The following is a 16,127-nucleotide window of genomic DNA, read 5'->3' as shown; positions in this document are numbered from 1 at the left end:
ACAAAATGGACACACAGGTCAAAAAAATAAATTAAAAAAAACGCAGATACTTTTGTAACAGTTTCTTAATTCATCATAACTAGCGTGTTGCTCAATCTCAGCACTGAAAACTAACATCGTAACTTAACTTTATTGCACTGTCATCTATGTGCAAAGCAGGGAATTAGTTCTCTTAGCTTTACTTAACAAGGATCAAGAAGCTTGTTCAACATATCCTAGCACAGCTTTAAATTGAGCCTCACAATGTCAAAGCTCAGCGCTTTCTTAAGGCGCTTCCTTAGAAGGCACTGCAATGTCAGGCACTGCTCTAAATAGGTTTCCTGTTATTATGCCAAGTTGGTTGGTCAGTCCTTGTTATGGCTGGGAGACATTTGAGAGACGGGATGTGAATTAACAGGTGCTATTTTTAGACAAGATGGCCGCCAGTAAGGATCGCGAAATTGCAGTGTCGACAAATAGGGGTATTTCGTATTAGGAAAGGTAAGTTTCCTTACCTTCCGCTGTGTGCGTATAAACAGTTGTCATATAGTTACTAACGATTTGCTCAACTACAATAAAATAAATGAAATACACAATGGTCATCTATAGTTTCCAATCGTTGTTTTTATCTACAGTTCCTTGGTTAATCTCAATGCAAAGACATCTTTACACATAAAAACTTAAAATAGTCCTTAATCAAATGAAACTTTCACTTTAAGTGCTGTATATATGTTAACCAAAAATATCTTTCCGAATTACGGCAAGCGCAAACAACTTAATTACCTAACTTGAATTATAAAAAAGAAGTAACTCTTTTCTTCCGAAATAACGTGTTAAACCTTTCTATCCGCTCAACACACTGAAAATATTAAACATGTATCCTTAGAAGTGTTGCCCATTTTTTTTCCTTTGTTTTTCTTGTTTAATTTTAATCCATAACCAGATTTAGTTTGACAAGATGTAATTGGAACACGTACACACCTCATTCAGTGTTTCCGAGTACCCGCTGTGACGGAAAGTACCTTATTACTGGAGACTTATCGCAAGAAACACCATAGGCTTAAGGTGCTAGATCATATATATGGGATCTTTTTCATATAGAGTTATGATTCTCATATATTCACATAAAAAAATCTTTCTGGGTGATATCTGAGTATTAAAACGCGGAAAAGGTTATTTTTAAACTTTAATTCAAAACTTTACATAAGTTACAGAAATACTTATCAAGGTAACACAGGCTTCTCAATTTTCTATCGTCTGTTTTCAAGGCGTTCCATTTGATGTAACTATTTATTTACATTTTAACTGGCTTCGTGGTTAATCTGCACGTATTCCCTCTATATACAATCCTGGGGGTTTTTTTATCGCACGAGCACTATGAACATAGGTGTTAAAATAGCGCTGTTCAAGATTCGATTGAAAAATAGAAAATATTCATGAATCCTTCCACACAAAAAAAGAGTCATGTTTGTCCCCGCTTGCAGGCTCTCTGGTTTGCACGAAAATACTCAAGAGATGTCTATCGTCAGTTACAAAAGATTTTATTGATCCAGCAATTAAAAACATTTTGTCAATCGCGACAATAAAACTCGCCAGTTCCAATGCAATGTCAAAGGTTTCTCAAAAGGCTGCATTCGAATCGGGCTTTTGTGGCTCCGGCTTCAGATTGTGCTATTTGCTTGCTGCGTTGACCAGCCATAGCCACGCACAGATGACAAGCTGTGACTGCCAACCACTTGAACACTCCTTCACAGACACGAAGATTCAACGTCAAAGTCGGCCATCGTTTGTGCTTTTGGCGAGGGTATATCAATAGGCACACTTGCCGACAGAGGGCGCAGTGCGATCGACGCAGTGCCATTTGGAACCGGGTCAGTTTCTTCCGCGTCCTCGAACCGGCTGATGTCCCGCTCGCTCTCGTGCTCATCATCGGAATCCTCGCTGGTTGCGTATCGTCCCATGGCGGGCGGCTCCAGCGTGAAATACTGGCAGTCCCCTGGGGGCTTTGCCTCGGTTTCCTCGCTGATTGTTGTCGGTCTGTCGTACACAACCTTTGGTTTTTCCAAGGTGTTTTCGTAGTCTGTTTGCAAACTCTCTCCAGCTGATGACTCCTGGTTTTGAAGCAGTAAGGTCGGTGCACTGTCGACTTTCACGACCGGCCTTGATTTCCGCACGGGCTCATCGTACAACCTAGTTGGCGGTGCCGGGGCTCGACCCTTGGGGCGAGGTGCCTGGCCGTGCTTCGAACCGTTACGTCGGGGACTCTGCTGGACCGACTTCCGCTTCACATAGTCATAGTGGGACGCGGACTTGCTTCGGTCTCTGGGCTCCTCTATGAGCAATCCATTCTTGCGGTTGCCTATCTCCTCGTATTGCACGGAGCTTGGTCTGTATTTCCTGACGGCGGCGAGGTTTTGGACTCCACGAGCGCGAGTGTGCAGCTTCCTTCCCTTGGGTAACACAGGCGCTGGTGGGCCCGGTGCGGGCCGCTTACCGAAGGTCAGCGGCTGATACTTCCCGACCTCGTCGATAGACTCGTAGACGTTGACGGGAGGTCGACAGGGAAGGCTTTTGGTCCTCGGGTGAGGGAGCTGTTGCTCATCATCACTGTCGTCATCCTCGCTACCGTCTTTCGCCATGTGGTGTGCCATGGACCCGGATGCCCCGTGGGCAATGGTTGCTCGACGAGGATCTTGCTTTTGCAGGATGTCTGATTCCTTCAGCTGCTGCAGACATTTGGTTTTTGTGGGTTCGCACAGGCTGTTGCTGGTTGGCTGGTCCGGCTGGTCTGAAGCAACCAGGTTCATTTCCAGCAGCATGCTGTCGTGGGGCACGTCTGATGTCGCTTTAGGCCGCAGATGAACAACACTTGAAATTTTGTGGAGTCTTCTGTATACAGAAAAAGAAGCTGGCACTCAGTGACAAAGTCCCATTCGGCAAGTGCATTTTTTGACATTCTTTATCTTCTTTTGACAGTGTTATTCGAACATGGCCGTCGTTTGTGCCATTTTGTACACGGTCTTTGCCCAGGGAGACATGCCAGTGTCCCCTACATATATTTTGATGAAGATGCAAGAGACAGTGCCCGTAATCGCCATATGTAATTGGTGCCGTTCCTTATCGTGCAAAGTACAAATCTAGGAGTTGTCCATTTAAGTTTTCTTGATATAATCAAACTTTTTATAGAAGGTGTATGTTTGAAAAAATATGGTTTACGGTGTGTGACGCTGATACTGAGTCATTCACAAGTCACTCATAACAGATATTAAGTCAAGCCCAAAACAAGGGACTTACAAAGAAGTGCCTTTGCCTTATTTCATTTAAAAAGTTACTTGACTTTAGAGTAGATGCCGTAAGATAACTAATAATGACATATCACTACGTTGTTTTGACCTGAAAAGGTGTGCCTTCTTAGATGGATTTGGCAGTGGTGTAACTGTAGCTAAGTTATTCGATTCTCACCTTTGTTTTCTCCAAATAAGGCAGTGAATGCCGACGGTTATGAAGCAAACGCACACAGAAAGAATGGCCAAGATCTGAGCAAACAGCAGCGTCGTCTCTGTAAAGAAATTCATACCCAAAATGATATCAGTTGTATGTCATGAGCAGTTTGGCAAGATGTGAGAGTATCCATGACGATTCATAGGAACGCCTTTTTCTCAGTTTATTGGAATCAGTCTCGAGTCAGTGTGATCCATGGCATGATGTAACCAGAGAATATTGCGATGTCCGAAACATACGTCCAGTGCCATGGTTACGTCTAGTGTCAGCATGTTCCCACGTAGTCGTAATTGACGAAGACCTGGACACTAGCTCGAGATGAGATTCGTACGCGGTCTATTTCTATATCCTTGAAAGGGATGCTAGTCCCAGTGCAGGTTAGTTTGCAACTAGTTTTGGTATATCCATTTTGTTGTCTAAAAGGATACAAAACGTGGTCAGAAGCTGGATTCGAACCCCTGACCCTCAGATGCCTAACCACAAGGCAACATTCCACTCATGAACTACATAACAGTAGTAGATTTAGGACGTCCTGTGTCTGACTCACTTTGCACTGCAAAATGCCGAAGATGAAAACAGAAGTATTTTACAATAGAATATAGTTTTTCGTTTGTGTAATTAAGAGTAACTCACCATTATCAAGGAGTCCGAAGGTATTTTCTGGGGAGACATCTGAAGGGTATGGTGTCGTTTCATCTGATTGCAAGTGGTTAAAAGTAGAAGAATGTGGAAGTGAAAACACTGGTAAAAAATGATTTGAACTAAGAGAAACCTCTGCTTTGTTTTTATTTTAGAGTTATCTTAGGTATTAACACAGCGCATCTAAAGATCCTTAAAATATTTTCCTTTTTGGTTGCACGGTGGCATCGTTGCTGAATTATTTCACTTTAATTGGAATTCCGTAGCCCATTTAAATCAAGTAATTAGGCCTTGTATTGGGTATCACGGTGATGTCAATTATTAATGGAAGCTGAACGATGATTCACAGCAGCTAATAGGTTGTCGATCCACAAACAAGCATGTGGATGATGTGGTTCAACAACTTACCTGTCGATTGAGATGTAGACTGGTCCCCGTCAGTTGGAATATATGTTGGACGTCCATCCTCTAAGCAATTGGCAGGATACGCCAGCGGGATCGTAGGAGCCGGAGGCACTATAAATGACAACCATAATTATTAGCTATTAAAACTGCACATTAGTCAGTCAACATTGGGTCGAATCTGTAAATGTTAGCAATCACGGTTGAATATTATGCAAAATAATGGCCGCTTTCATCGCGTTTGTTACTTCTTACAAAGTGGAATGTATGTACAGCGTGATCCAAAAAAAAGTTTACAATTTTTCAGACGCAGATTTCTTGGACTTGGGGAGACATTTGAAAATTGTATTAAGATATTCCTTAAATATGGCATCTTCGTGGTATATGGTGAAAACGGTGCTTAAAATAAAGCATACATTAAGAAATGGCGATGATTTAAAGGAAGATGGTATAAAAAAAAAACAGTTTGTCCACATGCGTCTATGAGATATGGTCAACACGATAGCACTGCACGCACAAAAAACTGCAATAATTTTAATGAGGTCTACATGACTGCCATAGACGTGGACAAACTAGTTTTTGACCATTGTTCTGTAAATGGCCGCTATTTCGTAACGTGAGCTTTGTTTTCGACGCCGTTTTCACCATGTACGACCAAGATCTTGTAGTTTAGGAATATTTTAGCACAATATCAACATCATGTCTCATAAAATATTGGAAATCGGTAAACTTTTTGCACCACCCTGTGGAGCCCATCTTTTATCTGCTGCAGCAAAAGTTCAAAACTTACCCTTGTTTTTTCCGTCTTGAACAACCACGTTATCCAATCCTATGACTTGTCCGATTTCTTGTATATTTGCTTCAAAAATCAACTGCGTTGGAAAACAAACAGATCATGAATCATTAGGTATTCACGTCGTTGTTTTAAAACAGTTGATGTCACCTCTGATGCTTAACCCAGATTCAGCATGTCCATGTGTGAGTGGCCCAAGTAAAAATGTACCCCCTTTCACTTAATTGATTGTATTTCTGGATCTAGGGACCCAAATAGAATGGGGTAAAAAGGAGTGGATTGAAAAATAGTCCGGCTTCAATTATATATAATTTTATTGAAGAAAAAAATTGAACAGTATTAAGTATTTGTTTTCTGAGCCGATCGAATATTGCACTTTTTCGCCACACTCTGTAAGCCTACAGTATAACCATGCGCAGTATTAAACTTTGTCCTGTTTATAGAACCTCACTACAGTTTTGCCAAAAAAAATAACATGGACTGTCTAAAGAAAGCTTACGTTGAATGTACGACCGGGAGGTTTAACTTTGACTTCGGCATGTTGCCAACTTCCATTGGCAGCACCACCTTGCAATGAAGTCCACAGACGAACAACGGAACGGGACTCGCAATACACACTCAAAACTGGGCTGGCTTGCAGACTGGTAGCGTCTCCAACGTTGAGGGCGTAGTTGAAGGACACCGTGGCTGTGCCGAAGTTTGTGAACGATCCGCGCAAGACGGTCACATTATGTGAGCACTTGGACGGGCAGGTGACGAATGCCAGATTTCCTGTACAAAATTCAAAATGGAAAAAGTCACCATTGAAGCAGGTCTTGAAGTGATGCAATCTGATGCCTTAAAGTTAAAAAGGAGCTGAGGAGGGTCTAAAAGAAGAGCACAAGCTCGATATGATTGGGGACTGATGTGACTTTGTGTATTTAAAGAGAACTCAAACTATCCGTCAAGGTCACAAAACATAGAAGTGTATCATTTGTGTCTGTGGCAGTTTATTTACAAATCTACACCGAAACCCTGCATAGCTGGCGTTTCGCTACTCATTGCATTAGTTTTACATCCAACATTCCCACCCCTTTCCACTCTTCTGTGGTATTGTGTAAAACCAAAGCTTTATTATGAACAATTCTCTACAATTTTGTTTTGTAAATGTTCGTTATCTTGAATAACGGCTCCAAAGATTTACCAAAGTAACATGTATTGTTACTAACAATAGTTTATATTTGTTGGACACCTGAAGTACTTATATATATCCTGTGGTTTTCTTTGTTGTTTTGACGAACGGAAGTCGGTTCTAAGCATGGTATTATGGAGGTTTTGTGTAGTCATTGTTTTAGCTTCACTATAGAGGCACCTGTCACCTACCTTCGCTTGTCTGTTGGATGGACCAGCCTGAGTTGCCGCATTGGAAAGGTGGAAGTCCCGTACCACTGCCTTCGAAAGTTTCCACTCCTGTGGAGGCTGAAAAGTGAAAACCAACAAATTAATTATCTAGAAAAACACAAAAGGAGAAGGATTACTTTGAGTGGTGCAGTCTCAACTCCGTAAGTTAGTCTCAGAAACAGTTTAAATTGTTTGCAAAACTTGTACTTTTCGGCCTCGTCTCACCGAGGTATACACATACGGATTTCCTCCAAAATATACATTTTGGGTTTTCCTCCCACCTCTTCTACTGATCAGATCTTCAATGTCTGTTATGAGGTTCCTTCATTTCTCTGAGCTACAGAATCTGCCGTTTAAGCACCAAAAGTAAAGTCGTTCAAAATTCCTTTTTAGAGTACATGTGTACATGTATGTGAATCATGCATAGAAGTCGTCAGCAAGAACGCGTTCCTTTGTCTCTCTCTTAAATGTTTCTTAAAATTGTGTTCACCTTCCTGTACAGTATTTAATAAATTTCACTGTTAGATTTTATACGACGACAGACATGTTTTCCTTATTTCCAGCGCTTATTGATTCTGCTCACTGACTACAATATTCTTTGCCATATGTTTCTTATACAGGATCGTACACCAACCATCCATCACATGTTACAACAATACAGTGTAAACGGTGTCTTGTAAAATGTAGTTTGAAAGGCTGAAGTTGTGACAGAGTTGATCATTCCCAACCGTTCCCCCATCCCAAACTATGACCTAGTTGTCAAGACACGATGACAAAAATGACAGGCCGCAATTTATCTTGCCAGCTTCCAAACAATGTTTATACTCGAAGCGGAAGAAGTAGTTAATCGCCGACATTGTGTAGTAATATCGTAGTTATGAGTCATGTTGTATCCACCTAAACCTCAAGCCCTTTATAAAGATTAAGATAATCAAGAGTTTACTAACGAGGGGCTTCAAAGGGTTTTTTCAATGCATGATTTTTCAATATTTATTAAATTCAGTGTGCAAAGAAAACAAGGTGATCCGCGGATCGCACGTGTCGCCTTTTTTCCTGGTCGATCTCTACATGTTTTGTGTTCTTAATCTTGCAGAAGCTGTTCATTTTCAGTGGAAGAACTGCTTTGCTCCTGGAATGTATTTATTCCTCTTTTTTTTCCATCATGAGTTATGACCTCAATTGACCCCTGGATGACCCTTGACCTCCAATTTCTGAAGAGTTGTCATGAACCCCCACCCAAGGATCACTCCACCCAAGTTACATTAAAATCCATCAAATTCCGTAGACAAAGAAACATTTCAAGCATATTTAAACAATGACCTCTAATTACCCTACATGACCTTTGACCTCAGTAATCCGATGAAGAATTGTGTCTTCACACCGAAGGGTCACTGCATCCAAGTTTCATAAAATCATAAAAATCCATGAAAGCATGTAGAAACTATACATTTTTCAGCTCTGGCAGGAGCTGCTACATGTCACTTGGTGGTCGGTGGGTCGGTCGATCTGTCTGTTTTTCCACGAAAATTGACTAAACACATTTGACCATCAATTGAGCAAATGCCGTGCCGTCGTCAGTAAATGCACTCAAAAAATTGTTTGTAACAATGCGTAAAGTTGTTTATTAAATTTTTGTAAACGGAGGCAAGATATGTGCAGTAATGTTATAGTCACGTGGTATTTTTGTAGTGGTTGGACGGTATCCAGGAGTATGGTGTTCCATATCGACGTCGCAATTTTCGCCAGAGCTTATTATGAACTGGCACTTGTTTCTTTTTCAAAAGTTTAACCTAAACCTTAACCATACGGGGATATGGGGATACGGGGAAACAAAAACATTCGTTTAGGAGACACAATAAGTGTTAACGGAACTGGCACATCTGGTTTACCACTCGCCGTTTGGTTAGACATGTTAAAACATGTTAAAAGCTGTTATTGCTGACATGTTTGCACTTGTATTCAGGAAATTATTGGTTTTGATTCCCACATAACGTGCACTTTATTTTGCTTTGTTGTTGATCGTTTTAGGTGAATATATAATTAGTTCCGCGCCACTCACCCAAATGACATTGTGTTTGTTGTTGATGCATATTTACTTTCAAAGCCGGGTTCACACAATACAGACAAAAAAATCCAACCACAACCGAACGTGACAGGACTTGTCCATCCCAATTCCTGAGTGGTTTTGTTTTTGATCCCCGACTGATTTCTGAAAATGACCGTCTCTGAAAGTGCAAAGGCATTTGAAGCATAGGCCTATGTGATCAATGACCTCAAATGACCCCTACATGACCTTTAACCTCAGTAATCCGATGAAGAATTGTGTCTTCTCACCCAAGGGTCACTGCATCCAAGTTTCATCAAAATCCACGAAAGCATGTAGAAGTTATTCTTCTTATTTTAAAGAGATGAAACAGGTGAGCTGAGCTATATATACCCAGAGATAAAAGACGATGAACATTTTGTTTATTAGTTTTAGACGTGGGTGATAAACAAGGAAATATAGTCCCTGGGAATCCCACGCAATCAGGGAGGGACTGAATACCCAACGCACACGATTTTCGGCCTGGGTGGGAATCGAAGCAGGGTCACGGAATTGGATCGATCGAACACGAATGCGAGAAAAGTATGTCTGCGCAAACCCGACCCCTTAAGGTGTACTATCGGTATCGTCGATGCATATTGACGAATCCAATCACGTGATCACCTTACACACACGAGGCCCCCTTCAATGGCGAAACCATTGTGCAAGCTATTGTGCAAAGCTACTGCCCAATGCGGATTATCTGAACAATAGCTAGCACAATGCTTTATCCATTGAAGGGGCCTTCGTTCCCGGGTTGGTCTATTTATCGAGATGAGCTGTTGTAAAATGGCAAATTAAATTGTGACTTGTCGAAGGTTCTTCTGAGAAAAACAGGAGGTCCAGTCATCGTAGTTGATGCTTTGGCCTTATTCTTTCAGCCGAATTGTGAGTCAGTGCACGGCACACTTTAGCCACAGCTTGGCCAGCTGCAGTATAGCCATCAAATTGAGGTGCCCAAGTGACAACACAATAACGTCTGCAAGTCGAGCTGCCTGCTCCTATTAGTTGAGCTATCCATGATGTGGCGGGTCCAAGGGTTCATTACCTTCAGAGACTGTCTCGAAAATCACTGAAGTTTGAATCAAGCGTAGAAGTATTATGTCCATGAGCAACATATGTGACTGCATCTGATACCAATATCTGTGCATGCTATAGGAGATTCGTCAATACCCAAGACAGTTTACCCATTCCTATTGGTCGAGAGCCCGTCACGTTTGGTCGAGAGTCCGTAAACGGTTGATAAAGACCGGCTGGCTGGTCTTAAACACTTTTCCAGTGTCATGTCACGTGAAATTTGGACTCCTTTGAAATCCGGTACCTATTAGTTACTATTTTATTGGTTGAACGTTCACAATGCGCACGTAGGCATGCGCAATACTACCAGTGAGTCAATATTCCATAGTCCTAAATTCACAATGCATCGGCACAGCTGCGTTTGGCGCGACATCGCGCATAACGCGAGTTGTTTACGACATGGAAACTACCATAAATATAGCTACAGGGTGTTTCGAGAAAAATCATTGGAAATTTATAAATGTTGACTTGTTTTGACTTTTTGACAACATTTTTGATTTATTTTTACCGAAAAGCACTTATGAATGGGTTCGGCTCGGGTAATTGTCAGCATCCAGATTTCAGTAAACAGAGTATTTAAAACCGGCCAAACACATTTTATTCCCTTAGTAAAAGTGTTTGAATGGTGCACATAGGCCTGCTGCTGTTCAAGAGAGTAGAAATGTTGTAATGACGACGAGCTGGGATTGTTTGTTTTGGTGGTTTTTTGTGGTTTTAATACGATACTTTTGGTTAAGAGACATGTTGTCGATTGGGTTGTTTCTTTTGTCGTTTAAATAAGATTCTTTTGGTTAAGAGAGACATGTTGTCGATTTGAACTCATGAACATTTTCATTCTTCATCCGAAAAGAAAACAAACTCCCACATTAAATGGGGCGTGATAGCATCAGAAAGAATTTTGACATGCGTAATGACTTGTTTGTTCCACATGAAAGTATGGAATCTGCTACCCCGACCAATACACATCAAAGTAATTATACCAATGACTTTCCACTGTGTCTTTCTGTTTCTATAGTGTCTACTCAAACGTTCTGGGGATTCCTCCTTTGATTTGTACACTGCACTTGTCGAGATGAGGTCCATTGGCTGCACCATAAACACATGAAATACATCACATGACTCATCCTAAAAGCGTTTCTTTCATCTTGACTATCGCCAAAACATCTGTGCACGTCTATGGGAAACATCTATGTTTTCCATTCATATGAAATGAACCGACCAGGCTATGTCAATTTCAATTACGCTTGTAATTGTAAAAGCATATTTCACTTGCTCCGTTTATAAACCAGCCTGTTCATGAAAAAAAATTATTCCATTCAAGACAGGGGTGAATCTGGCTTTCAGGAAACGGGAGGTTTGATATGAAGGAGGGGGGTAGTGAAGGCATGCCTAGCTAGGGGGTCCGGAGGGAACCCCCCCCCCCCCCACAACTGACGCACACACACCCATCTTTGTAAACACCGGCAATCGTGGACCCCCCGAGTGTCTGTACTTCTTATTCCTTTGTTTGTACTAACGTTATAGCAACAGCTCTCTTGGTTTTGTTCACGAATTTCAATCGTGGACGTTCGGTCAATCGTGGACGTATTGTTTGTGCCCTAACCCTTTTGTCCTAGTTCCACCGTGACGATTGCCGGTGTTTACATACTCACACATCTTACCCGGAAAATGTTGAAATCTATGATGCATTCTCCTGCATTCTAAGGAAATTTGTGAGTAAATTTAGGAACTTTAGCATTCCATATATTATTGTTTGCCCCATTACATTATAGTCGGCGGTTGCTACTCCGACCCACCCCTATAGATCACCACTACATGTGTAATTAACTTGGCTGTTCTAGTTTTATAAATGTTACTTCTCCCCAGTTATATATACTGCAGTTATATTTGAGTTTAATATGTTGTCATTCTGTTTTTCCTGAGATGTACAGTACATGCGGTACAAAACCTAATAGGATACGGACTTCCGTTGCCATAAACACTAGTGGGTAAGCGTTTATGCCGATGCTGTGTACACGGAAATAAAAATAACAAGGTCCCGGGGTTACGAAAGTAAGACAAAGCGTGCATTTCTTCATATCCGTATGAACACTCGGAATCTAATTGTTAATTAGATATATTTGTAATCATTTTTCCTCGAAGGAATACAACAGAAGTGTCTATTGTCACGAACACGCGCTCTGATATTTTGTTTTGAAAGCCCTATAGAGATTTATAGATAATAAACAACTTCCTGCTATCAAGGCTGTGACAAATTTGTATGCCAAACCGGGTGTTAAAATCTCTGCAGGAAATGTCATTGCGTCTCACGATATGCTTTATGCTTATGAACTTTGATATACTTTGATATAATTGATAACAACAGACGTTGCTGTACGTACAGTTGTCATGTACGTGATACTTTGATTTGGTGGGCACGCCAAATCGGATTCCTTTCTAGGACCGATACTTCGTTAATTTATGAGTCCGATATTATTTTTGTTTTATTTATTGAGTTTTAGGTACGTATTTGTGTGGAATTAACACAGGAATTGGTTTGGTAAAATATTTTTGTGGCATCATTTTTCCTCCGCTCTTTTATTGAAAGTTTTACCCCAAAAACAGAGTGCAAAGAGCTAGAGCACACTGTATCTATCGAAAAATTGTACTTTTGGGGGCAAAAATACCACTGTCATATCGTTCTGAAGATTTTGATTAGAAAGCAAGTCTCCGTAAACGTAATCCTTTGATAGTCTTGACATAGACTCAGGTGCCATTTTTTTAAATTAAAAATGTATTTGTGGTTTTTACTTGTGATCATTAGCCATTAATTCCTTATTAAAATTACACACCAACTACACGGCGAATGATTTTTTTTGGCTGATATTCTGAGAAGCTTTAACACAATGTAAACAATGAGACGTGCGAATATAAGTAAAATGTACCAAAAGCATCATCGGCTGCCGGGCTCAGATAATAAACTTTCCGTTCGGTGTTTCAGCATTTCTAATAAGGTATCAATCAATGTTTTTGGCACATGTTCACGCCTGTTAGGAAATGTAGCAGAGATCTTGCGGACTCCGATTGTCTCTTGTGGAAATTGGTGTAACAGTATAATAATTAAATTTTATCTGAAATTGTATTTGGCATTGTCATTCATCCCTGCATCAAGTGAATTGTTTGTGGACACACTTTCTTCAATCTAATATTAATCTCGTTCTTTCTGGTAATAAAACCAAGGGTTTCTGACGGCTCGCGGCACCGACTATACCATATAGTGTACAATAACTCAAAGTTCACGTTAACTTACTAGTATTAATTTACTTACCAGCCGCAGCGAAAGTTGCATGACTGGCCGAGTATATCAGCAGACATACAAGACATCTGAGTGACAATCCTCCTGAACAACAGTCAATTATTGAAAGCTCTTCTGCCTTTCGCAAATCCATTGTTTAAAAGGTGCTGTCCCCTCGAAGACTTCTCGCGGGTGAATTTTCACATCGACTTTGACTGGTCTCCGCCTGGCGTCGAAGTGATTGGACGTGTCACGGAAGCTTCGATGGTGTCACTGCGCATGTCCGCCCACCTCCTGGCCGCCATGTTTTCTGGTTTTTCGCACGGTAGCAGGCTGATGCATATCGGTTTTCCGCTCTGCTCAACCAATACGGGATGTGGCGAGGTCAGAGAAGTGTTTTTGAACATTGAGATCTGTACACAGTGCGTGTTCAACACTGACTGTCTGTATTCCTGAATCATCTCACCTACACAACCAACCGGTTTTGCTGAAGTCTGACCGAAGTATGGCTTAAAAAAATAACGATGTTCACGGCTATACCACGCTATAGGATGTGTGTCATTATCATTATAAAATATTGACGTAGGTCGGTAATTACCTAAAATGTGCCTAAATGCCTACTGCTGCTGAGTTGTCAGGTACCCACACTTCGTAATCACGTTGACTGCAATGATCTCCCACTCTTTTGAGCTAATAATAGTGGGGGGTATAAACGGCATCGAATGCGGTGGTAGACGTCATAGCATAACCGCAGCAGTTTCCCTAAGTCCTTAGTGTTCAGGATCACAGGACATTAACTCACCAGTTTGTCACCGTCGTTCTAGACAACAAATTGATGGACGACCAGGGAATATGGCTGGGCACAACGTCTACCTGCGGTGAACATTGTCTCTAATATCTACGCTGTACATTGAGAAACTGTTCTAAACTCGTAGGCATATTACTTTTTACGCACAAAAGAATATCTGCTCAAAGGCTACACACATCGTGTGTGTTCTTAAACACTTATTCGTCATTAATCAAACTATCCAAGCATCTAGGCCTATAGGCATTTATTTAGGAGTTGTTATTAGAAAGAAAGTGTGTTTGAGAGTAGATAAGACATCGGTTATTATGTCTTGAGTTGAGACACATTTGGAAAAGAAAAAGGAAAAGAGTGTTTCGGGAATATGTCAATACATCGGTCTTGAGTTTGTTCAGTATATTCAGAGCTGTACTTCGCTAGTTCGTACTGTTTCAAGGAGTTCTGTATTGCCAAAAAAATAAGGTATATCCTCTAGATCTCCGAAAGTATTCTGCTGGACTCAGTTATACGATCTCTTATTGGCGCAACAATGTTTTTGTTTTCCTGTCAATTTTCGTAGTATTAAGTTTCCTGCGTTTCGTATACGTTTGTGGCAAACGAAGTCAGAGTACAGTCTTGAGCGAGATAATTGCATTTCTAATTGTCAAAGTTCTAAATTTTGGCTCTAACCTCGTGAGGTAATCACAGTCATTTTGTACGTATTTATCAATAACTGTTGACCCGTGGATCCTGCTAGAGCAGGATTTCAGAGGCTATGAAGTTCTGGTATAAAAAAGCCAAATTTGGAACTGTTTCAATTCCATTATGTTTCTTGATTCTAACCAAAACCGTATCAAGCTGTGGGCAGTATAGTTTTTGTGGCAAAATGAAATCCAAGTTGCACTTTTATTTATCACGCAACGCACTTTTGTTGCTAAATAGGTACAATACCGCAACCGACAGAAGACCGATTAACATAATAACGTCACAGGTCATAGAGCGTCACTTCAATAATTATTTCAATAATCATACAGTACGTCAATGCTGCCTTTTGCGCGTTGCATAATGACCGTGTGACGTAAGACTATTATACGGCCGGTTGTGATATTGGTGCTTCCTCGTTATCTCCGGGCGGTAATAGGCTGATTTCCGTGGTCTCAATTAACAGCTTGTTAGAAAGTTTCTTCCCTCTACTTTCTTTCATACTTAAGAGAGGGTTTCTTCATTATACAAATGATCGTCAATATTTTTATCACCGAGGTAAATTAACGGTATTCTGTTAAATAAAAGTCCCCATGCGTCATGCCTCATTTTATAATCTTAAAGAAACAATGCAGTCGACACCGGCTTGTTACTAATACATATCTTGTAGTGCGTCATGGAAAGCATCTTTGAGGTCACCTTTAACTTATCTGCGTCACCCCTTTATTGAAACAATTTTGTCTTGAAACAGCACAATGAGTAATAACTGGTTTATCTGTGGTGAGGGTATATAAGTAAATTCAGTTCCAAATATAGCTCCTCTTTTTACCCGCAAGGAAAATTTTTAACATCGCTCCGTCTTTTATAGAAACCTGAGTCATTCTGGGTAATGTGAGCCCCTCCTTGAGGTATTTTCTGTCCCTCTTGAATGATGTATAGGCATCAACTCGTGCTTTAACGTCACGTTTTGTGACTGAAGTCGGTGTTCATAATTCAGTATAGTAACATCTGATTTAAAATTCTAATTCACAAATGTAGTTTCATCTTTAATTATGTTTGTGCAGGTTTATTCCTTTAAAGAAAAAAAGTGGAACTGCGAATCATAGTAGTATGCAAAGTAGAGAAAATATTTGCCGAGCAAAAAAAAAAGGACAAAGAGCGAAAATATAATGCGGTTTTCAGCTGAATTTTCTGTGCAAATGTTTCATGCTTGACAGCTCCATATGCATGATATCGAGTACACTATACATTTTAGAGGAGACGAGGGAGGAAGTATTAATTTTTCGAAGATCGAACACAAACTCAGGAGAGCAGTAGTGCTAATACTCTGGAGAAAGCTTCGTCTACTTTAAAATGGTTTGGTAATTCTTACATTTACCATATAAGTCGTCATAGATCTCATGCATTTAAAAAAAAATACGCTGCGTTCGAGCCAGTCACCCTTGTTAATATTTTTCTCATTACAAAATCGTAACATTTCCTGACACGTTGTATCGAGATGATATCGATATTT

General features: G+C 40.6%; 1 protein-coding gene across 1 annotated transcript; it reads right to left on the bottom strand.

The window, feature by feature from the left end:
* Window positions 1-583: 583 nt before the first annotated feature.
* LOC119729070 lies at window positions 584-13,949 on the bottom strand. The gene is made up of 8 exons (XM_038201575.1): window positions 13,162-13,949; window positions 6,677-6,772; window positions 5,814-6,085; window positions 5,312-5,393; window positions 4,528-4,635; window positions 4,114-4,176; window positions 3,442-3,538; window positions 584-2,868 (listed from the first exon to the last, which is right to left on the bottom strand). The coding sequence occupies exons 1-8, from the start codon at window positions 13,280-13,282 to the stop codon at window positions 1,728-1,730; spliced, it is 1,980 nt and encodes a 659-aa protein (XP_038057503.1). The 5' UTR covers window positions 13,283-13,949; the 3' UTR covers window positions 584-1,727.
* Window positions 13,950-16,127: the final 2,178 nt, after the last annotated feature.

This window comes from Patiria miniata, unplaced genomic scaffold (genome assembly GCF_015706575.1).
Source record: "Patiria miniata isolate m_02_andy unplaced genomic scaffold, ASM1570657v1 HiC_scaffold_20, whole genome shotgun sequence".
Taxonomy (NCBI): Eukaryota; Metazoa; Echinodermata; class Asteroidea; order Valvatida; family Asterinidae; genus Patiria; species Patiria miniata.
Note: the sequence above shows the minus strand (reverse complement) of the source record. Positions and strands in the feature narration are given on the sequence as shown.